Below are 24,305 nucleotides of genomic sequence, written 5' to 3'. Positions count from 1 at the left end.
GAGAACTTTCTAGAGGTATGTTTTACAAGTGTTCTCAGTTTTGCCCTGTGGAATCCTGCATATTCTGAAATTAGAGCTCAGGACTGGAGTTACCTTGATCAGCAGAGAAGCCTCAATTATTCATTATGGAAAAGAAAGGGCAAGGCCCATGGATATTGCTATTTTTTTTCCATCCCAGTGAAAAATACCATAATTATATATACTCTTTTTTTCCTTTGAGGTATGGTTCATTTTAAGAGACAAAAGGACAAAGAGATGAAGAAATCAAACTGATATTCCAAAGTGTTCTTTTATTCCAGAAATAAGAGTAGTATTTATATTACATATACTGGAAAATTTCAATACTATTGCTCAACTCTAAGGCAAATAATAACAGTACTGGCATCAATGGGATCATTATGCATTCACTTGTGTGACTACATTTTATAATGACAACAGGAAAGCTGGAAATTACCAGACTATAAAAGGCTACTATCTTGTTGAAAAAGTGCAGCTATAAATTGACTTATCCTAAATAAACCTTAAAAATTCACCCGACTAAAGCTGTGGGTTCTGGAACTTCTATAGATTCCTCTGTGTATTACCCTTCTATAGACTCTACAGATACTATAGTCTAGTTTACTTTAATAGTTCATTAATAGTAAATAAGAGTAGTCCTAAATGAAGATTGATGCCTATATCTGGGTGTTTGAGAAACATTTGAGTTTTGAGCAGCATTTACCTTGAACAATTAAGACACCAACATACAAAGATTCCCGTTTTTAGGAAAGAGGTAATTCAGTTTCTCTGATCCTAAAACATTTATTTCATTGAATAACCCCCTCACCATTCTGTTGACCCCACAGTTCCACAAGGAACTAAAAGGAAAAATCATTCAACCAACAAATGTTATCTCATAGTAAGTGTATCAGTAATACAGCCTGCATTCTAAAACAATGCTATACATGTTAATTTCTTTTGCTCATGCTTCTACTGCCATCTGTTTGCATAATAACCCAGCAACTGGTGTTAATAGGAACTGCAAACTGATCCATGAACTGCTGACTGATACTTGGAAAATAACCTTGTAGCAGGTTATTAGAAATTTTGCATGTTACCTTAAAACGTGCTCCATTTGCTTAGATGGACCTCTCACCTGATGTTTCACTTAAAGGAAACCAAAATGTAAGCTCTCAAATTGCTAGGGCATCTGGACGGATAAAGTACACTAGAATACTTACCTAGAGTTGTAAAATCTGAACCAGATTTGAATAGAGCTGAAGCTAGGAGCTGAAACTGTTAAAAAAAAAAGAAGCAAATTAGCTGGCTACACAAAGTTAAGAGAAAAATAGTTTCTATTATTTTGACCATTTATTAGCCACTGTATGACTCTGCACATGTGGTGCCTAAGTCTATTCACCAATTAGTGACAAGAAGAATACCACATTTAAAGAAAATGCTGACTTTTCAAATGGGCTGCTATTATCATTTTCCAAAATATTTGACCAAGTCCTATAATTATTTTATTTTCAAAATTTACTGGTATGTATTTAACAAACAATAGGTCAACTAAAATTGAGAAAGTTTAGGACAACTATATATATATAACTTGAATGAGGATGCTAGAAGACAGTTAAGTTAAAGGGAAGAGTAAGAGTGGACAAATCAGTAGGTTCTCAATGGGGTTACTTGGCACTTTGCAAGGCCTGAGTGGTTGATACCACTGATTCCTTAGGATGTATCTTACACCTATGCTTCCAGCCTTTAAAATTTCATATATCAATCACACTAATATTTGTAAGCCCCAATTAATGGCTCTTTGAAAGTCAGAAGTTGGACAAATATCCCAGAAGTAACTATCTAATAAGCAACAGCTAGGAAAACAATAAAGAGTTAAAAAATACACAAAAGTTCTTTACATATTCTGGGTATGATATCCTCTGTCAGATATGTCTACTGCAAATATTATTTAGTATGTGGCTTGCCTATTTTTAAAATAATGCCTTTTAACAAAATTTAAATTTTGTTCAAGTCCAATTTCTCAAGTTTTTCTTCCTTTATGATTAGTGCCTTTGCATCATGTCCAAGAAATCTTTTTATCCCAAGGTTGTGAAGATAATGTTTTCTTCTTGAAGCATTATTGTTTTGGCTTTTATATTTAGATTCACAATCCATTTTAAAATTAATTTTTGTGTAAACAGTGAGACAGGAGTTGAGATATCAGCACCATTTGTTAAAAAGACCTTCCTATCCCCAGGAGAGGGAAAAAAAAAAACCCAATTGCATATATGTGGGTCTATTTCTGAACTCTACTTTGTTCTCCTGATCAATTTGTCTGTCATGAAGGCAGCACCAAAACGCCTTGATTACTGTGGCTTTACAGCGTCCTGAAATCAGGGATATGAGACATCCAACTGTTTTCCTTTTTTCAAGACTGCTTTGGCCTTTAAATTTCCATATAAGTTTTAGAATCAGTTTGTCTATTTCCTGAACAACAACAAAATAAAAACTTGCCAGGATACTGATAGGGACTGGATTAAATTAGAAACCAATTTGGGGAGAATGGGCATCTTAACAATTTTCAGTCTGTCAACTCACAAATGTGATGTATCTGTCCATTTATTTATGTCTTTATTTCTTACAGTAGATTTATTACTATTTATTTTTTGATATGAATAGAAGCAGGTTTTAAAATTCCATTTTCATGTTCACTGCTACTATAAAAATAATTACTTTTATTTTTCTGTTGACCTGGTATTTAGCAACCTTGCTAAATTCACGTTCTTAGTATATTGTTTCGTAGACTGCACAGGTTTTCCATGTACACAATAATGTCAACTAGAAACACAAACAATTTTGCTTCCTCCTTTCCAATCTACACTGTTTACTTCTTTTTATTATTATACTAGTTAGGACTTACAGCAGAATGCTGAATAGAGGATGTCTGTTGACAGCAAACATCTATCCCTTCTTTGCCATGATCTTAGGAGGAAGGGCTTAAAGTTTTACCATTAAGTACGATGCTAGCTGCATGTTTTTCACAGATGCCTTTTATGAGATTTGGGAAGTTTTTTTTACCACAAATTTGCTAAGAATTTTTATCATGAATGGGTTTTAAATTTCGTCATGCTTTTTCTTAACTTACTGGTATTTCTCCTTCATTCTGTTAATGTGATGAATGATTTTCAAATGTTAAACCAACCTAGTGTTCCGAGGATGAACCCCCACTTGGTCATCGTGTACCACTAACCTTTTTTATAGTGATGGATTCAAGTTTTATTAAGAATTCTGCATGTGCATTCATGAGGGGTATTGGTATTTAGTTTTCTTTGCTTGTAATATCTTTGTTGGATATTTGTACCAGAATTAAGCCACTTTATAAAAAGATTTAGACTTCCTCTGGTTTCTGAGAGTCTATCAGAATTGGCATTTTTTATTCCTTTAATGGTTGACAAGAATTTATGGATATAGCCATCCAGACCTAGAGTTTTCTTTGTTACAAAGTTTTCAATTATAAATTTAATCTGTCTGTAATTGAAAGAGTTCCATAAGGTTTTCTATTTCTTCTTGTGTCATTTTAAGTTGTGTCTTTCAAGGAATTTGTCCATTTCATCGAGTTGTTGAATTTGTTGACAGAGTTGTTCATATCTTCTTATTCCCTTTTAATGTATATAAGATGTGTAATAATTTCCTTTTAATTTGTGATGCAATCACAAATTCTTTTCAAAGAACCAACTTTTCACCTTTAAATTTTTTCTATTGTTTGTTTCTTATTCCACTAATTTCCTATCTTCTGCTTATTTGAGGGTTAATTTCTATTTTCTAAGATAAACTTTACTGGCTCTACATACAGGAGGATAGGGAGAAAACTGTTATTTAATAATCTGATTAAATAATGGAACTAACAGGTACTGATATAGGGTTTTAACAGGTATTAAGGGTTATTATACAATCTGAATAAAGCCAGACCTTTCTCTCATACTTCAGACTTGAATATCCAATTATCACCTCAACTTCTCAAGGTGGCTGCTTCACAGGCATCTCAAACTGAACATATCCAGCTACTGGATTAAACTACTGATCCCATTCAGGAGTTCCCACCCCCACCACAAACCAGGTCTATGCAGAACCTTCTCATTTTAGATGGCAGTAACTCAGTCCACTCAGGCCAAAAGCTTTTTGGAGAGTCATTTCTTTCAAACCCTACATCAAATCCATCTTAAATGCCATTGGTTCTATCTTTAAAATATATGGAGAATATGATCTACTTTACTCCTCACTATTTTTACTGCTAATACTTGATTTGAACTAGAATAATTCCTGGCTTAGATTTCTGCAATCTCTCTCATAGGTCTCTCTGCCTCCACTCTTTTCCTCCTGTAGCCTCTCCTCAATATGGTTGTCAGAGTGAACTGATTAAAACATAAACAGAGCCCATCACTCCCCTGCACAATACCCTGAACTGGCTGGCTCCTTATTTATTCAGAGGAAAAGCCAAAGCCCTAACAATGACTTACAAAATGACTAACATTCACAATTTGCTCTCCCTAACCCTGCTCTTACCTCTCTAACCTCAAACTAATCTCACCCTCCTTACACTACTCTAGCCACAATGGCCTCCCTGCTCTTCTCCTAAACAAAGCGCCAATGCTCCTACCTTGGGGTCTTATTTCTAGCCCTCCGTTTGCCAGAAATTATCTTCCCCAAATATGGTTTATCACTCCCCTATATCCTTCAAGACCTGTGCAAACTCATTTCTAAATATCTATTGTGATCATCCTAATTAATGCTGTAACTTGCCCAATTCTCACTCCTTGTAAATCTGATCTCCATTTACCCCTTTTATCCCTTTAAAAATTTCCGATAATACTTATTAAATTCTAATGTACTTTATAATTTGCCTATTTAATATGTTTGTTGTTTATTGTCTTCCTCCACTAGTATGTAAGTCCCTTCTGGGCAGGGATTTTGCTTAGAACACTAAGGTATCTCTTATGCCTACAAGAATGCCTGGCATACTGTAGGGATTCAATACACATCTGTTAAACGAATGACACCAGGGCTTTTGAAGCTCAGCAGATGTGTAATTAATACAAAATGTGCAATATTGGCCAAAAACTTTTCTTGTTCCTTCTCTATTACAGAATTCTCTCTGAAAATGGCAGAACTAATTTAGGTATCCTTTTCTTGGGTCTTGTCTAGAAAAAAAATGTATCATTTTCATACAGTTTATTAGAAGCTCATCACCAGTTTAGACCCCATATTCTGGGACTGAAGGAAAGCAAAGAACTATTATTTGGCATACAGTTGGTAGTCTGCCATCATTTTCCCGGTATCAGGCACAGAGATGATCATCATCATGATCACCACACTCCAAAAAGAGAAAAATCTAGGAACTGCTTTTAGTTGCTTACATAATCACTTAATATAAAAAATTTGTATAGCATTCATAGAGAAAAAAAACAAGCTACTACATAAAATGAATAGCTGCAGTAAGGCTTTTCTTGGTAAGTGGAATGATTTCTTATAAGGGAAGTGAATATCTAAATACTTTACTAACAAATACTGTATGTATACTAAAACTATCAAGTATGTATATTAAAACTATCACAAAGGGATTTCTTTCCCAGAAACAAAATCAATTCATACATTTTTAAACAAAATAATAACCTTACAGAACAATAATTCTCAATGTCATCAGTGTTTTCAGTTTTCTGTTAACATAAGAACAGAGAGGAGAATCTTAGGGTGAGGCTATTGTTTTGAAAAAGTTTCTAAAGAAATTCTGATGCTGACAAAGACATTCACAGTATCACCTTAACTGACTTCTAACAGGGCTAAACGATTAACAAAGCTTTTAAGAAATGAATGAAAGTCTATAGCATACAAAGTCCTAATTTGAAACTATTGAGGAGAGGAGAAAAAGAGAAATCTACCACCAAAATTTTAAAAATCACTCTGTTTGAACTTGAGATAGATACCTCCCTGTTCTTGTTTTTCCCATTAGCTTAGCTTAAAAACAAACTGTCCATGTTTTCTTTGGCCTACTTGCAACTCACAGAGCTGAAATTGTTTACTTCGCAATACTGTGTTTTGTTTTGGTTTAAAAAATAAGAGAAAAATGAATATTCCCATGTTATAGCCATGTAAGACAGACTATAGGGAAAACATAAGGAAATCTATCTACAACTTTCAAATGCATGGTCTAACAAAATGAACTTCAATGAACTCTTTACAACCATGTTCAGTTGTACACCATAATAAACTAAATCAGACATTTCTGCTACTTGTCAAAACTATGATAGTTTCCCCTATTTCACATAGTATCATGAATTGACTAAAGATTCAAGGAAAGACAATTAGGTGTTCCCCTTCGGGGGGGAGGGTTCTAAAATGTGTTTTGCTGATCCTCCACCTAGTGGAGGGCTGTAACCAATACTGAGTAAGAGAAATAGACTTATTTTCCCAGTAGGCAACTATGAAAAGTATCTCTGTTTTGATGCCAAGGACAAGCAGGCTCTACTGCTTCTTGAAAGTACAATGAACCTGGGTGCCTGAAAGTCATCTGACACTAAATCTGAAACCTGTGTCAATGCTGAACAGAGAAAAGCACTGCTTGATGTTGCCAAAATGGTCAAAGTAAAGCAGCAGTTAACAGGGAAACAGATGTAAGGCACAGAACTACATATAATCAGCATCAATTTTGTGAGTGGGAAGTAAAACAGAGTGCAATTCAGGTTCTGCTAGATGAACTTTGAACAAGGATGTTGGTAAAAGGAAAAAGTGACAGGAAGAATCTCAGAAGTTAGTAGGAAGACAGGCTGTAAGACCATGAAACTCTTTGCAGTGTATCTTCATACACTGTAGATAAGCAATTATGCCCTAAGAATATTAAATCTTCTACTTTATCCCATGTTATGTAACAAAAAAACCCTGAAAAGTAATGATTTGCTACTAATTTCTTTAGGGACTACTAATGAATGAAGTTGGTAGACTGTAGCCCAACTGTACTGAGACAACATCCATAGAACTAAGTATCAATGCAGCAAGGATTCTACTCCCACTAACCTCTCTTCACTTTCTCCCTACAAAAAAAAGGGAGTTTTCCTTCTTCTCTTAAGGGACTTTGGAGTATCAAGAGAAAATATTTGGAACCATTATGTAATCCTTAAGCAAAAGAAGCATGGGACTACAGAAGTAAAAGTTTTTACTTCTTTTTCCCAACACAAGTTAAAACTTTATACCTGAGAATCCTTATCTGAACAGATCAAGGGTTTTTGGTGTGACCTGAACCTTATATTATCACATGAAAATAAGCCTGTTCAATTTTTATTTCATCTGCTTTATACCATTCTTAAGATTATTACTGTTGTCCTACTTTCTTCTAAACATCTAAGAGCAAAATCAGGAAATATAAGAAAAGCCTTTTTTTATAAAAAGAAAATATGAAGAATATAAAGAGCTATAAAAATAAAGAAAAAAAAGACTTTAAAAAAATGCTCTGAAGTAAATTTATTACCACTTTTACCTCTTTTGTCTCTTCTGGGTCTGAGTGATCCACAGTTATATAAAGATCGTTTTGTAAATATTTCAGAGCACTGAGGGGATCCATTTGGGCCTTTTCTTCAAACCTAGAATATGTAAACAAGAATAATAATTGTACGGAGTTTTAAGAAAGTACCAGAAATATCTTTCAGACTTGAGTGGGATACTCTGTGTACAAGCGATTGTTGTGGATCTCTAAAATACCTGTGGCTCAGGAATCCAGAAGTAAGAATGCTGCTATGCAGACAGTAGATGGGGATTCCCTAGAGATGTTGACGGTAATGTGAGGTGACCACAGCAGCTAGAGACTAGGTAAGACTACTTCCTACCCTCCTCTAAAAACTACAAGGTAAGATGAAATCAGCTACAAAACAGTGAATATGTCAAATATTTTACACCTAAACAGGAATTTTGGGAAACAGAGATGAGTATACTTTCTTTTGAGTATCATTAACGCTGATATTTTTAATTAAACGTTACCATGTCTCAGTCAGTAAATAACAATAAAAACAACTGCAGGAACCACCTACAGGCATTTGTTATGTGCTAGACACTGTATCAAGTACTTTACATATATGATTTATCCTCACAATAACTCCATGATGACAATGTTTTACCATCCCTTTTTAAAAAAAGGATGAGAAACTAAGGCCCAGAGAATGAATCTGGCCAAGGTAAAAGCTCATAAGCAGCATAAGTAAAATCAACTGCTTCTATCTGACTCCAAAGCTGAAAAGGAAACAGTAAGTTCTCTTAAAAAAAAAAAGTCTTCTTATCTATTTAAATAAGATAATGTCCTTTTATTACAGTGTAATTATGTGTGGATTTATTTCTCATAAATAAATATGCTTTTCAAAAAAAATACTATTCAAAGAGAAATAAAAGAAGACCTTTAATTTCATTTGGCAAAGGAAAATAATGAGCCTTTCACAGTGGTGTCCAGGCTGATGGCATCAATAATTTCCTGTCTTTAGAGCTAATTGCAGTGATAGGATACCTGTATTTCAGGCAGGGGTAAAGACTAGCAAAATATTATAGCTCCCTTGTATCACAGTACTGTGATGTCAGCCAGCCTTATGACTCTCAGATGAGAGTTCCTTAAGCAGAGGTCATGTGACTCTGAGTTGTCAACAATGGATTAGACCAGAATGTTGGCACCTGAGCCAAAAGCAGTCATCTGAAGCTTGACCAGCAGTTTATAGAGTGCTCTGGCACAATTATTTCCAACAGGGACACTGTCTCCAAGGAACCCTTGCTATGAGAAATCTGAATGTAAGATAGACAAGGAAGGACACATACAAGACAGACAAAACAGGTAAGGCAGTAAAGAGAAGGCTTTGAGATAACAGTTTACTTTCCTTCCTACCATTCTCTCCCTTCCTTACTTCCTATACCTACCTGCCTACCTACTTATCTATCTACTTTTCTACAGAAGCCATGACATTGATGGAAAACAGAATCAGGAGTCATCAGTAAAACAGGAGAAGCAGGCAGAAAGCAGCACAGAGGGGCTCAGTTATGAGGAAAGCTACTACAGCAGATTGTACCTTCTAGAATTGTTTCTATATTCTAAACAGTTCTCTGCTACGGCTTACTGTTCAAATGCTGAAATGCCTTCTCTCAATATTCTCATAATAAATTCTCTATCTATGTATGTTTTTATCCTTTGCAACCTGAAGTAACCTAACCTACACACACCTAACACCCTATTAATCCAGTAGAGATAAGTTTTCCTGGAAGTTTCTAAGCTTTTTATGGGCTGCAAAAACTTACCACTGGACTTGTGTCTACAGTCTAGAATTATATATCAGCTAACAATTCTGCCCTGTACAGGAGCAGGAATTAACCTTATTAAAATTTTTTCTTTTGTCCCTTTCTACACCCAAATTGCCAACAAGTTTGGAAACTTGAATGTTATAGGATAAAATTATAGTGGCACTTCATTTGCTGTATCATGTGGTACCAATACGAACAAAGAGATAATTTCTTGGCAAACAATATACTTATCTCCCTACCAAATTTATATTTTAACTAAATTGACTAAATACTTGTTTCCATAAGAACAACAACAAAAATAAATAAGTCAGCCCAGCACACAGAGTAAGCTCCACAAGTGAAAGACTTGTTTAATTTAATGATATCTGAATTAAAAAGGTAATTTCCATGTCCTACCTAATTCATAGAAACCAACTTCTGTCTTTTCTGCCTGACATCCTGGATTCATCCAAGAGTTAATAGGTAAAAAGATACATGTTTTTTCAAATGTCTAAAATGGGCCTTTTTATTGTCAGTTCGAATTAGTAGTAGACAACATTCTCAAGATGCCCTAGCAGTCATCCTTGACTGCTCTCTTTCTCTCACATTAAATCCAACAAGAAGTTTTGTTGGCACGCCTTCAAAGTTCATCCAGAATCTTACTGCGTCTTCCCAATCTTTATGGAATGCTTTTTCCTCTGCCTGTCCTCAAATGGGAGCAGTCCTCAGATAATGCCCAGCATCTCTCTACTCTTCTCATTCTTCCAAAGGTCCTTTTCCTTGTTTATGACAAGGAAATGTAATGTAGTATCAGCCCATGCCTTCCTCCAAATGTCAACAGATGATCTCCCAAACCTAAAGTGCACCAAACTGAACTCTTCTTTCCCTACACATACATCTGTTGTTCTGAAGAATTCCCTAAGTGGAAGTAGTCACAACCTTTAACCCAGTTCTTCAGGAAAAAAATCCAGAACGATTTTTATTAAAAGATAAGTGTGAAAGTGTCATTCCTCTACTTAAAACCTTTCAATGCTCCCATTTCACTGCGAGTTCACAATCTGTCCCCTTCTTATCTCTCTGACCTCATCTTGTCCCACAACCACCTCATTCCTTCCACTTCTACCAGACACTGCCCTCCTCAATTTGTTCCTCAAATAATGCAGACATATTTTTAACCTTAGAGCCTTGTTTGTTACCTATCTGGAACACTTTTCCCCTCAAATATCTAGAAGATTTATTCTCTCATGTTCTTTAGGTCTCTAACTCAGTGTCATCTTTGCAGTGAGATTTATCTTAATATTCTTATTTAAAAATCACATTTCTATGGGACAAAGATGGAGTGATTTAAGGAAATTAGAATATTTTTTGAATTTAAGGAAAATGAAACATGCAATACATAAAAATTTGTAGCATGTAGTCAATGTACTGTTCAAAAGACTTTTAAAACATTACATTCTTACATTAGAAAAAAAATACATGATCAAATCAGTAGTCTAAGCTTCCACTGGAAAAAACAAAATGAAGAGTGAATAAAACCCAAAACAAAGAGAAGAAAAGAAATCATAAAAATGAGAACAAAAATCCATAAAATTGAAAAGAGAAAAACAACAGAAAAACAATGAAATCGGTGGGTTTTTGGAAAAGATCAATTTGATTAACCATTAGGCAGAATGATCAAGAAAAATAGGGAATAAGACCCACACTACCAATCTCAGGAATGATCGAGAACAATAATAAAGGACTCACAGACATTAAAAGTCTAATAGAGAAATATTATGGAAATATGCACATGATTTGACAACTTCTGAAATGGAAAGATTTCTCATAAGGCACGTACTGCCAAATTCCATTGAAGAAGAAATAAATAAAATGACTAGTACTATATCTACTACAGATACTGAATTTAAGAGTTGAAACATTTCCAACAATGAGCCAGATTGCTTTACTGACAAATTTTACATTTGTCCCTTGCAAACCCAGAAGCTTGCTGGGTGAAATTTGGAAACTCCCCATACGCAGAGGACAGAGAGAGGGATTTGAGAGGCAGGCCATTTCAGATGGGTTGGTGGCAGGTTGAATAAGCAAGGGAACTTCCTTATGAGGCTTGTCTTGGGCACCTCGGGATGGGTGGATCTCTACCCCACCTGCTGTAATCTTCGAAGTTTATAGAGAGTCCTTACTGGGGTTCAGTTGTGGACACCATCCAGATGGGCTTAACAGCACATTGCTCTGCCAAGGCTGTGTCCTTGAAGACACCTCCCACTGTGGGAAGAGGGGGTATGGGGTACAGAGCACACCTTTTAAGGACAGGGGAGGGGTGAAGAGCTTCCAATTGCAGGTCACACCCTCGCCATATCAATTTGACAAGGCAGTCAAATATTTAAAATGCGTGATGGATACTTGGTAACAAAGAGAGATCATGAGGTATCATCCTCAGTCTTTTTTCTAATTAAAGCCACCAGTTGCAAACATTTTGCAGTACCTTCACTTTAACTTTATACTTATAAATATATTTGTAAATTTTGACAAATGTGAAAAAAAAATCACATTCCCACTTCCTTCTTATGTACAAGAATAGTTTTTAACCTGATTCACAGTTTTTTTCATAATAATTAGTGTTTAACATATAAATTCCTTACGTTTATTGTTAAGTCTCTCTTCATAAAAATGAGAACTTGGGGACAGGAATTTTTGTTTTCTTCACTAACATCCACAGAGCCTAGGATAATGTTTAGCACATTGTAGGTTCTCAATAAATATTTTTAAAATAAATGAACAGCTTTACTGATATTTATAAAGACCGTTAGGTAGCTGCCTTGGCCATTTTATATATGAGCAAAGTGATCTTCAGAAACAGTTATAAGGCTTGAATATCAACCTAAAGTTCAGGTGTGGGACTTTTCCCACCATAAGACAGTAACAATCAGAACTAAAGGTAAAAAGTAATCATATCAGAAAAGAAGAAGAGAACTACGGCCTGTATTTTCATGTTACTGTTATTATTCTAACTGAAAATAATCTACATAAATGGATAAGGACTTTAAACGTTCTTAAATTCTCCTTCAAGGGCTTTTCTGGTTTAGGTTCTGAGATGAACTAGCATACTTCTCCCGCAGTAGAAAATTTCAAAGGTTTGTTATCTGTCTAATCACAAACTTGCCGTCTTTCCACTTCAGGCATTTTATTTCCTGAACCATTCTCATACTCACAAGATTTGCTACAGTCTTTCATCATATACTTAAAAGTTTAAATGACTTATTATTGTTACTTTATTCCTTATATACTTTCAAACCTCACTGTATGCCTTTACTAGTACAAGTCACTAACAAATGAGATTTGCCAAAGATTAAAAAGAACAATACTTCTCAGCATGGCTGTGGGAAAATGAATAATCCCACTTACTTGTGGAAGGAATCAAAATGTACTTTCTGGAGGGCAACTGATAATTCATCAATTCTACCACTAGCCTACAGAATTTTTGGATAGGAGTGCATATAGAAGTATATAATATTAACTACAGTTTTATTCATAACAGCGAATAACCTGAGAATAATCTGAAACAAAAGGAGACTAGCTAAGTAAGTTACACATAAAGTAGAACAGTATACAGCCATTATAGTTATGATTTGTACTTGTATTTATTAGCATGGCAATATTTGTAATGCATCAATCAAATAAATCAGATTCAAAGCAATATGATCCCATTTTTCAGTTTAAATAAACAAAAATCTGTGTGTGCACATATAGCTCAAAGGATTTACAACTAAAGTTATTATTTCCTAATGGTGGGATGATGAGTGATTCTTTTGGCAGGAAGAGAGGACTTCTTTTTAACCATGCATTACTTTTTCAACTAAAAGCCAGAGGACAGGGGGAAAAAAGAAAGGGTGCATTATGATTAGCATATATAGTGTGGGTGGTGGGGGGTGCACGGGGAGGGCTGTACAACACAGAGAAGACAAGTAGTGATTCTACAACATCTTACTACACTGATGGCCAATGACTGCAATGGGGAATGTTGGGGGAACTTGGTGATGGGGGGAATCTAGTAAACATAATGTTCCTCAATGTAATTGTAGAGTAATGATAACAAAAAAAAAAAAAAAAAAAAAAAAAAGCTAGAGGACAGTGTTTATAAGTGCGTTCTAATTCTTTACATACAGCACTAATCAATCTTCTTTATTTTATAATGACTTTTGGTGAGGAAATCTTTTAAGAGTTCAAACATTCCAACAAACAGTTGTTATATCTGAAGTAGAAAAAGAACACAGTAATTTTCCCAGATTTGTTTTATCTTTATAAAAACCAAATTTTGAAATTAAATAAAGTACTAAGGAATAAAATTTTAGCAATGTAAACATTAGTTAAAGGTACCTGAGGCTTAAATCTTGTTAATGAAAGAGAATTTATCTCTTGCCATCCAGCCTATGTGAAGAATCAGATCATTTTTCCTGTAGATTCTATAGGAAATGCACTACTCATGGTAACGATAAAATAACAGAAGTATAGCTTCTGTTATTATTAATTTATTTCTCAAGTATAACTTGTGAAAGCAGAGAAGGGAACAAGTCAACATGATATGATAGAGGAAAAGAGACTAATTTATACCTACACAGAGATTTTTATGTGTTTGTATTCTATATAAAACATCAAAACATAAATTATATATAACATAAACACTCATGTATACATGCACATACATGTACATAGACATATGTGTGCCCATGTGTGGAGGTAGTGGTGTTATCAGTGAACTCTGGAGATACTCAGGATCATATCCTGCTTCTGTCACTTATGGCTGAACGACCTTAGATGAGTTATATAACCCATTTAAAAATGCCTCTACTTTTTTAATAAAAGTGATAATAATAGTAGCTACTCCACTGGCTTACTGTGAGAATAATATGCAGTATCTAGCACACCAAACTTGGTGAATATGTAGTAGCTACTATCTCATTAAAGGCTAACTTTCTCCTTCCAACCTATAAATTTTTATTATCATCTAGCACAATCAGTAACCAAAAGGACAGATACACTATTCTACATTTTTTAGGAGCTTAACACCTGCAAAGGATAAAAATGAATGACCCAGGATAAAAAATATATATGAAAATATTTGATTATATGATTTTGCAATTACATGGCAAAGATAATGACATAAAATTGTCATATTTGAAGTTGTATCCTGAAATATCAAATTATAAAGACAATATTTAGTCAACTATATCATCAGGTTCGCTGTTAAGAAAGTTATTAACAATTCAGTGATATGGCAATAATCTAGAATTGATGTAATTTGTGGTGATTAGGCCTTGAGTTACTTGAAGGTTGATTTCATCACCTTCATAGGAATTTTTTCCATTACATTAACAGTTGCAAAATTTCATTGTTCTACGAAGCAAAACTGAAGGAACAAAATAGCAGCAGACTCAGAGACTCCAAGAAAGAACCAGTGGTTACCAAAGGGGAGGGAGAAGGGAATTGAGGGGTATTGTGTTTAGTACACATGGTATGGGGGATCACGGGGAAAACAGTAGCACAGAGAAGGCAAACAGTGACTCTGTGGCATCTTGCTGCACTGATGGACAGTGACTGCATTGGGGTATGGGTGGGGACTTGATAATATGGGTAAATGTAGTAACCACATTGTTTTTTCATGAGAAACCTTCATAAGTGTGAATATCAATTATACCTTAATAAAATTTTTTTTAAAAAATTAAAATATCATTGTTCTATATTTGGAAGTTTTTACCATCAATATCCATCTTCATTTTGTACCTTCCTTTGAGAGAGAGAGAAAAAAAAGGAAAATAACAGGACATTTAAAAAAAGCCATGATCTTCACAGTATTTACATTGTCATGTTACTAAATTTCCAAAGACAAAGTCACATCTCCAAAGCTTAGGTAAATACCAACAAGCTGATGTTAAATAAGTTTTCATTGATTTATTTTTATACCTGTGTTTTCTTATGAGGTACTTGCAATGCCTCAGTAAGTAATCTTTTGAAGGCCTACACAACTTCAGTGACCAGAAGTCATCTAATCTCATCTTTGGAGAGCAAGATTTTCCTGGATTCCCACCAAAAAGATAATGAACCTATAACAAACAAAACAAACCTGATTTTAAGAAATGCATGCATACTCAAAAAACTACAGAGATCACAATGAAACTTCTTCATTTTGGTAGTAGTGTGAAACACATAACTTCCTTAACCTTACTCATAAAACATTAAAATACTACTGCATTTCTACCAAAGACTTCTTTTGATTTTCCTCAATTTTCCATTTTAAAGTACTGTGGCTTCTTCCTTGAATTATATTTTATACTAAAATGAGTTTATTACCACAATTATACTGACAATGGAAGACATGAAACACAAGCAATGAAAGTAAGAAACTAATCTAAGATACAGAATTTACTCACAGCAACAAACAATGGCGATTATCAAGTTAATCAAGTGTTGATTATAACAACAAATAATATCTTGAAAAAAAAAAAAACCTCTGGATATACATGTTCAATCACTGAAGGTCAATAGTAACTGGAAATTTTTAATTTTGGCATCTGATTTTTTCTTTAAGCCTTAATGCCAAATATTAAATGGCACATATAATTTATGAAATAACTTTCAAAATATTATTCTATTATTCAATATCAAAAAGAAATGTAAAAGGAATGCAGTATGATTTCACTATTAATTATAGTTTAAGTGGTATTCTATTCTTACACAAGATATTAAAGCATTTCCTGAAATTCTGCAAACATTTATATTCAATAGTTTTACAAGATGGCAGTATTATTTCTATCCTATAAATTATGGAAATTCATTTCTCTTTCATTTGGGGGACTCTTAAGACAAAGGGTTTTATTCACTCCCATGGTGTTTTTTACCTAAAGGTCTCAAATGACATAGAATTTAAATCATCATCTATGGCCTAAAAAGAAAGACTGCAGGTTTTGTAACTTTCTAAATAATATGAGCCCAATCACTAAACTACATTTAAAGTTTAAGGGAGAAATAAAGAAACGACTATGAACACTTAGTGACATTAAGACTTTAGGACACAAGACTGTTTTCACAAGGCCGATGGAGAAGATATGTCACTGAGAGATAGGAAAAATAAAGATAAAAACACTTGTTATGCAAGGGAAAATCTAAAACCAGAAAGTTATATATACCTTTTCATATCATGGGACAAGGTAGCCAAATGCTTAAAATTGTACATCTTTTACTTGGATATTCATATTGTAGAAACAACAGGCCATACAATGTATCTGATCTATGCAGCTAAGAACCAAAGAGGAAAAGTGCCAAGAATTATGGACTATGAAAAAATGTTTATTCTCTTAAGGAATTTTAGGGGGAAATGATATTGAATGCTACATATTCTACTGACTGTCTACTATGTATTATAACTTCTTATTCAAATCCACTTAAAAATAATCAAAAACAGATATATTCTGGGATTCTTTTTGGCTGTAGGTCATGGAAAGTTTACAGGTCAGTGTAGTTAGGATACCTTGTGTAACTCATCATATACAAGCTGATGAGCAAATCTTGGACATGGTTCTTCCTCCTGAAGACTTTTACTTGGATTATCCTTTGCAGCTTGATCATTCTTATAGACACAAGACCTGCAAGACATTGCTTTTTAAGGCACTGTATCCTATAAAATCAGCAGCACATGGTAATACAACTGAAGCAAACATACTGACTGGATGTCTAATTAACAACAAAAAAAATTATAAATTTGTTGACATAAAATCTAAATGTTTTGGTCACTCACAAAATAAACTGAATATGTTAGAACTGAATACCGAAGTTCTTTTAATGTCCATCAAAAACCTTACTTAAGGACAACCTACCTCATGTTATGAAACACAAACAGCACATACCACATCTACTCACAATAAAAAAACTCACAGTAGATTGCTTTCATCTTTATTGTAAATATAAGTCCTATTTAGAAAATAATAAATTCCTTAGTTGCTGAGAGTACCATACTCCGTCACTCAATGGAAGATCTCTCAAGTGCCTCTGTTCTGTAAAATATTCACTTATGCATAAATCACAGAATGCTAGAGCTGGATCTCCTAGGCCAGTGTTTTCCAACACAAAACATGCTACACCAGTTCTGTGAGATGCTCTGTGACAAAAAGTTCCTGGTTTGAAAATGCCAAACAATACGCTCCTCACCCTGCTCTAGTCAAACCACTGCATTCTGTAAAAATTAAGACCTGGGAACATTAGAAAAAACACTGCTCTCAAAGTTCACATACCTACTTGGTAGCAAAGCCTGGATTAAAATATAATTCTCTTGACTCCCAGACCAGGAATCACCTATAATTGAACAATTCAAGGCAAAATCCCTTCACTGAATGTCATTGTATACGTAGACACTGATACTGGTTTTTCTCCCCCATATAGGCATGCCTCAGGGATATTACGGGTTAGGTTCCAGACTACAGCAATTTAGTGAGTGTCTCAATAAAAGTGAGTCAAATTAATTTTCTGTTTTCCTGGAGCATATAAAAGTTATGTTTACAATATACTATATAGTCTGTTAAGTGTGGGATAGCATTATGTGTAAAAAACCAATGTATATACCTTAATTAAAAAAATACTTTATTGCTAAACAATGCTAAGTTTATTATCATCATCATCTGAGCTTTAGTGAGTAGTGACCCTAACCCTTGATGTTGATGGCTACTGACTGAACAGGGTGGTAATTGCTGAAGGCTGGGCAGCTGTTGAAATTTCTTAAAATAAGACAACAATGAAGTTTGCCACATTGACTGATTCTTCCTTTCATGAACCATTTCTCTGTAGCAATCAGTGTAGCTTGATAGCCTTTTACCAACAGTAGAACTTCTTTCAAAACTGGAAACTATCCTCCCAAACTCTGCTGCTGCTTTATTAAGTTTATATAACATTCTACATCCTTTGTTGTCATTTCAACAATCTTCATAGCGTCTTCAGAACCAGGGTAGATTTAAACTCAAGAAGCCACTTTCTTTGCTCACCCGTAAGAATCAACTCCTCATCTGTTCCAGTTTTATTGTGAAATTGCAGCAGTTCCACCACATCTTCAGGCTCCACTTCTAATTCTAGTTCTCTTGCTGTTTCTATCACAGCTGCAGTTACTTCCTCCACTGAAGTTTTGAATGTCTCAAAGTTATCCATGAGCATTGGAATCAACTTCTTCCAAACTTCTATTAATTTTGATATTTTGACCTCTCCCCATGAATCATGGTGTTCTTAAAGGCATCTAGGACAGTGAATCCTTTCCAGAAGGTTTTTTATTTAATTTGCCTACATCCACCAGAGGAATCAATGGCAGCTATAGCCTTACAAAATGTATTTCTTAAATAATAAGACTGGAAAGTTCAAATGACTCCTTGATCCATGGGCTGCAGAATGGTAGTTTTTGTTAGAAGTAATGAAAACAACATTAATCTTACTGTTCGTCCCTTTTGTAACTCTTGGGTGACCAGGTACGCTGTTAACAAGCAGTAGAAATAGTATTTGGAAAGGAATCTCTTTTTGATCAGTAGGTCTCAACAGTATGCTTGAAATATTCAGTAAACAATTTATAAACAGATGCGCTGTCATTTAAACTTTGTTATTCCATTTATAAAGCACAGGCAGAGTAGATTTAGCATTAAGTCTTAAATAATCTGAATAGAATGGTAAATAAACATTACCTTCAACTTCAAGTCACCAGCTACATTAGCCCCTAACAAGAGAGTTAGCCTGTCTTCTGAAGCTTTGAAGCCAGGTATTAACTTCTCTCTAGCTATGAACGTCCTACATGGCATCTTCTTATAAAAGGCTGTTTTGTTTACATTAAGATCGGCTGTTGAACGACACGTAAAATTTTCTTTGTTAGCTCTTCTAGCTAACTTCATGTATCTTCTACCACAGCACTTACTGCTTCACTGTGCATTTTCATGTTATGGAGACAGATTCTTTCCTTAAACTTCAGTAACCAACCCTCTACTAGCATTTTTGAAACTTTTCTTCTGCAACTTCTTCATTTTTCTCAGTCTTCCAGAATTGAAGAGTTAAAGGCCTTGCTCTGTATTAGGCTTTTATCACTTAAGGAAATGTTCTGGCTGGTTTGATCTTCTATCCAGACCACCAGAACTTTCTCTATATCAGCAATAAGGCTGTTTTCACTTTCCTATTATGTGCGTGTTCACTGGAGTAGTATTTTTAATTTCTTTCAACAGCTTTTCCTTTGCATTTACAACTTGGCCAATTGTTTGGTGCAAGAGGCTGAGCTTCTGGCCTATTTCAGCTTTTGAAATGGCTTCTTGACTAAGCTTTATCTTTTCTAGCTTTTGCTTTAAAGTAAGAGACATCTGACTTTCTCTTTTCGTTGAACATTTAGAGAACTTCAGGGTTATTAATTGGCCTAACTTCAACACTGTTCTGTCTCAAGGACTAGGGAATCCGAGGAGGGGGGAAGAGATGGGGGAGGCCTGGTAGGTGGAGCAGCAAACACACATTCACTGAGTAAGCTTGCCTTTGTATATACTCGTGGTTTGTGGTGCCCCAAAACAATTTACAGTAGTACATCAAAGATCACTGATCACAGATTATCATAACAAACATAACAATGAAAAAGTTTGAAATATTCCAAGAATTATCAAAATGTGATATAGAGATGTGAAGTGAGCAAATGCTGTTGGAAAAATGGCCCAGAAGACTTCCTCAGTGCAAGGTCGCAACAAACCTTCCATTTGTAAAGAACATAGTATCTGCAAAACTGACACAACGAGGCAGGCCTGTACTGATATTTAAATGTATGACATCACAAATTAATATAAGCCTTCTATTTCTCTCTTCTTTTGAATAAACCAACAACCTCAAATAAGTTGTTACACTGGGATTTCAGCACAGGCAAGAGCTTCTTACCAACTATTCCTCACGATATCATATATCCAGAATGAATTTCTGACATTTTCTTCCCTCTTTTCTTTGTCTTTGCTGAGTCCAGATAAGACATGTATTTCATTCAGTTCTGGATCAATGGTTGCTCTCTGTGTGAATCCTGTCATTGGAACTATAAATTGAAAGAGAAAATAAAAGGACAATATTCACATTAAATAACAGATTAATACTACTCTATAAAAGATTAATACATCCTTACCTTGGTTTACCTGTGTCCACAGTACTTATCTTCTAACATATTATGTAACTTTTATACTAAACAATAAACAGTTGTTTACTGCCTTCTCCCAACTCTAAAATATAAACTCTATAAAGGCAGAGGTTGTTCCATTCACTGTTTTGTTCCCAGTGCCTAAAACAATGCCTGGCATATAACAGTTACCCAACTACTTGTTCAAAGAATTAAATGAATGCTATCAGAATGGAGCTAGGAGGAGGAAGGTATAGAAAGAGGCATGCAATGTAATCATTTTTACTGAGGGAGAGGGCAATGTTTAATTAGTTCATTTATTATCTTAGTCAACTCTAATTTAACAGAGATAAAAACATTCAAATCATGACCTGGAAAAACAAAAATTCCATGAAAGTGAAACACACATTTGTTTTATAAGGTCATTTAAAATATCTGATCATGAAGTACAATGACATAATTTTCAAGAAGAAAAAAACATTTTGGGGTATAACTGCCATTTTGCTTCCCTGAATGGCTCAAACTCCCCAGAGTTAATAATGTTTTATTTTTTAAGAAACCCATTAAATGAATGATGGTCATTCTGTATTATCCAGTAACTTGTAAAACACTGATATGGCAGATGCAAATTTTTTCTCATCACTGTTATTTGGAAATATTGGTTGAAATATAATTTTATGGTTCACAACAGAATTGCCATGGATCTGAAACAATGCAGTGCTGTCATCGTTTCAGCACTGCATTTATTTTATAAATGAATAATTATCACATTCTCAAAAAGCTAAACCTCAGACTGAAGTAAAATATTTTAATTAAATGAGAATACTATGGCAGGAGACGCTAGCTGCATTGATCTTCATTCATCTATATTTTAGCAAGGGCCAAATGGTCCACTATTTATTTTTACCTAGCTTACTTTAAATTCATGTACACCTTTTACATTTCTATTCAATAAATTTGCTTGGGATATTTAAGACACTATCCAAATGCATTTCGTAGTAAATCGATTTAAAAATCATACATACACACGCACATATAACACAATATACAATTTGTATGTATCCATACACAAATGTTTATATTTATACACACGCATACATTGATTTAATCTTAATAATAACCTCAACCCTTGTGTGATCTTTAGTGGTTATGTAAAGTCTGGTATTTTTTAAAGAAGGCTTGGAAAATTTCTAAGAGTGCCATGGCTCTAATCTCTGTTCCTCAGATAGATAAACAGTAAAGAAATGAATCACTTTCATTAGTGGTAGAAGTGGAGGACATAACTGCCTAAATTCATTACTAAACAATAAACAATTTAGCTTCTATTTCTCTTTACCAATTTGTCTTAAAACTGAGTGTTTGAATTAAGAATTCTATAACATGGTTGGCAAACTATGGCTTGATCTGGCCTGCCTGGAGTCAAATCAGGCTTCATCCATTCATTTACATTTTGTCTATGACTCTTTTGACCCTACAATAGCAAGGTTGAGTAGATGCAACAACAAACTTAGGGCCTGAGCCTACAAGACCAAAAATATTTTCATCTGGTTCTTCATAGAAAAAGCCTGCTGGTTCGTTATATAATCTTTTAAAATGCAAATATTAGAGATGTATGACTTATTATAAACTAATGTAACAAAACCACTTACTTTAAATAAGGACCCACTGAGGAAATGGAAATTCTGGGGTGGGTAATGAAAATCAGTAGAGAAGCAAAGAAATTTTGAGTTCTATAAAAAGAGAGTGGAGTCATCAGAAGGAGGGGTTTGAAGCAGTACTGGACTGGGGGAGGCATGTAAGAATGTGAAAGGATGTAAGACTAAATTCTACATGCTTCCTTTTCCACATTGCCATATTTTGCCAAGCAACAGCATAGCAGCAGAAGAGAAAAATGGTAAGGGTTGCTTCTCAAAACCAGAAGCAAAGGGCAGGTTTACAATACCTAGGGAGGTAAGACTACCATGTTTATAAAATCAGTACTATAAGGTATTATAAAAATTACTTTGATTACAAAGCATACTAGGAACTATATACTTCCCATTTCTTTTATCATTCCTATCCAATATGCCTTTTATTCTGCATCACATTATTTTGCCTCCCAGTTAAACATAAAATCTATTGCTGGCTTTTAAACAGCTTTACAGAGACAGAATTCTTATACCATACTACACACTCACTTAAAATGTAGTAGGTTGGTATTTTTAGTATATTCACTGTAAAACCATCATCACAATCTAATTTTAGGATATTTTCATCACTCCAAAAAGAAACCCTGTACTCATAAATAGTCACTCCCTATTTCCTCCTTCACATCTCCCCGTGGGGTGCCTCCATCATCTGACACATCTCTTAACAAATAAAGAAGGTTCTAATTTCACCATATCTTCATCAATACTTGACATAGCACCATCTTTTTATTACAGCCATTGTAGTTGCTGTGAAATGGTATCTTATGTAGTTTTGATTTGCACTTCCTGAATGTCTAATGATGTTAAATACATTTTCATGGGGTGACTGGCTATTTGTATACCTTCTTTGGAAAAATGTCTATTCAAATCCTTTTAAACTGTGCTGTTTATTGCTGAGTTTTAAGAGTTCTTTATATACTCTGTATACAAGTACCTTATCAATAGATACATGATTTGTAAAAATTTTTCCTATTTTGTAGGTTGTCTTTATACTTCTTTGATGGCATCCTTTGAAGAACAAAGGTTTCTCAATTTGATGAAGCCCAATTTATCTATTTTTAATTTTGTCATTTGTGCTCCAGTATTCATTTTGTGCTTATTAGAGTTAGACTGAGTTGTTAAGAGCCTAAAGGAAGACACTGTTATTCAAAGCAAATAATGAAAAATACACAGGCAAAAAAGGTGTTAACCACTGGTTCATATTGGTTTCACACTCTTAAGTGATTTCACATAAAAAAATATTTAATCTTTATAAATGCTAATAAAACTATGCAGGGTATGAAAGAAATGGTTAACTGTCTTTGAGGGAAAGCTTTTATATTTTTAAAACAAAATTAGCATCAAAGCTTCTTAAATATTTTTGAGAGATTATCCTGATTTAGAAGATATAAGCAATTTCCAGCTTACAAAGATCTGTTTGTAGTTACCTTGCTCATAATACAGAAATCAGATCTTTGTGCTCAATAGGTTTCTGAAGGCAAGCCTAGGAAATTAAATACTAATAAGTATTGGAAACAAAAGAGAATTAAAGTAGAAAACCTTGCTTTAGTCTCGACTCTCTCAACTAACTAAGTGATTTCATGCAAGAAACTTTTTTATATCTGTTTTCTCATCTAAAAATTGAAAGTAGAGCTAGATAATGTATTGGGTCTCTTCAAGGTTGAAATTGCTGCTATTAAGAAGACTCAGGATCGCCACCATCCAAAAGACAAACAACAACAAATGTTGGCTAGGTTGTGAAGAAAGGGGAACCCTCCTACACTGCTGGTGGGAATGTAAATTAGTTCAACCATTGTGGAAAGCAGTATGGAGGTTCCTCAAAAAGCTCAAAATAGAAATACCATTTGACCCAGGAATTCCACTTCTAGGAATTTGCCCTAAGAATGCAGCAGCCCAGTTTGAAGAAGACAGATGCACCCCTATGTTTATCGCAGCACTACTTACAATAGCCAAGAAATGGAAGCAACCTAAGTGTCCATCAGTAGATGAATGGATAAAGTAGATGTGGTACATATACACAATGGAATATTATTCAGCCATAAGAAGAAAACAAATCCTACCATTACTAGGGGGAGCCTAGTAAACATAATGTTCTTCATGTAATTGTAGATTAATGATAGCAAAATAAATGAATGAATGAATGAAAGAAAAGAAGACTCAGAAGGGTAGGAGCAGTGACAGGATGAAAA

General features: G+C 34.4%; 1 protein-coding gene and 1 long non-coding RNA gene across 6 annotated transcripts in view; one reads left to right on the top strand and one right to left on the bottom strand.

The window, feature by feature from the left end:
• MKLN1 (muskelin 1) overlaps positions 1 to 24,305 on the bottom strand; it is a 390,326-nt gene that overhangs the window by 18,156 nt on the left and 347,865 nt on the right. For all 5 annotated transcript variants that reach the window (XM_057504770.1, XM_036909011.2, XM_036909012.2 and 2 more), the window contains 5 exons: positions 20,203 to 20,350; positions 16,802 to 16,916; positions 15,238 to 15,377; positions 7,508 to 7,610; positions 1,221 to 1,275 (listed from right to left, as the gene is read on the bottom strand). In XM_057504770.1, coding sequence (XP_057360753.1) covers positions 1,221 to 1,275; positions 7,508 to 7,610; positions 15,238 to 15,377; positions 16,802 to 16,916; positions 20,203 to 20,350 — 561 coding nt within the window. The remainder of the gene's footprint in view (positions 1 to 1,220; positions 1,276 to 7,507; positions 7,611 to 15,237; positions 15,378 to 16,801; positions 16,917 to 20,202; positions 20,351 to 24,305) is intronic.
• Positions 7,617 to 9,176, top strand: LOC130684312 (uncharacterized). Its single transcript, XR_008998557.1, has 2 exons — positions 7,617 to 8,839; positions 8,957 to 9,176. It is a non-coding gene; the product is annotated as an uncharacterized LOC130684312 (long non-coding RNA).

Source organism: Manis pentadactyla, chromosome 7, assembly GCF_030020395.1.
Source record: "Manis pentadactyla isolate mManPen7 chromosome 7, mManPen7.hap1, whole genome shotgun sequence".
Taxonomy (NCBI): domain Eukaryota; kingdom Metazoa; phylum Chordata; class Mammalia; order Pholidota; family Manidae; genus Manis; species Manis pentadactyla.
This window is presented reverse-complemented; position numbering and strand designations above follow the sequence as displayed.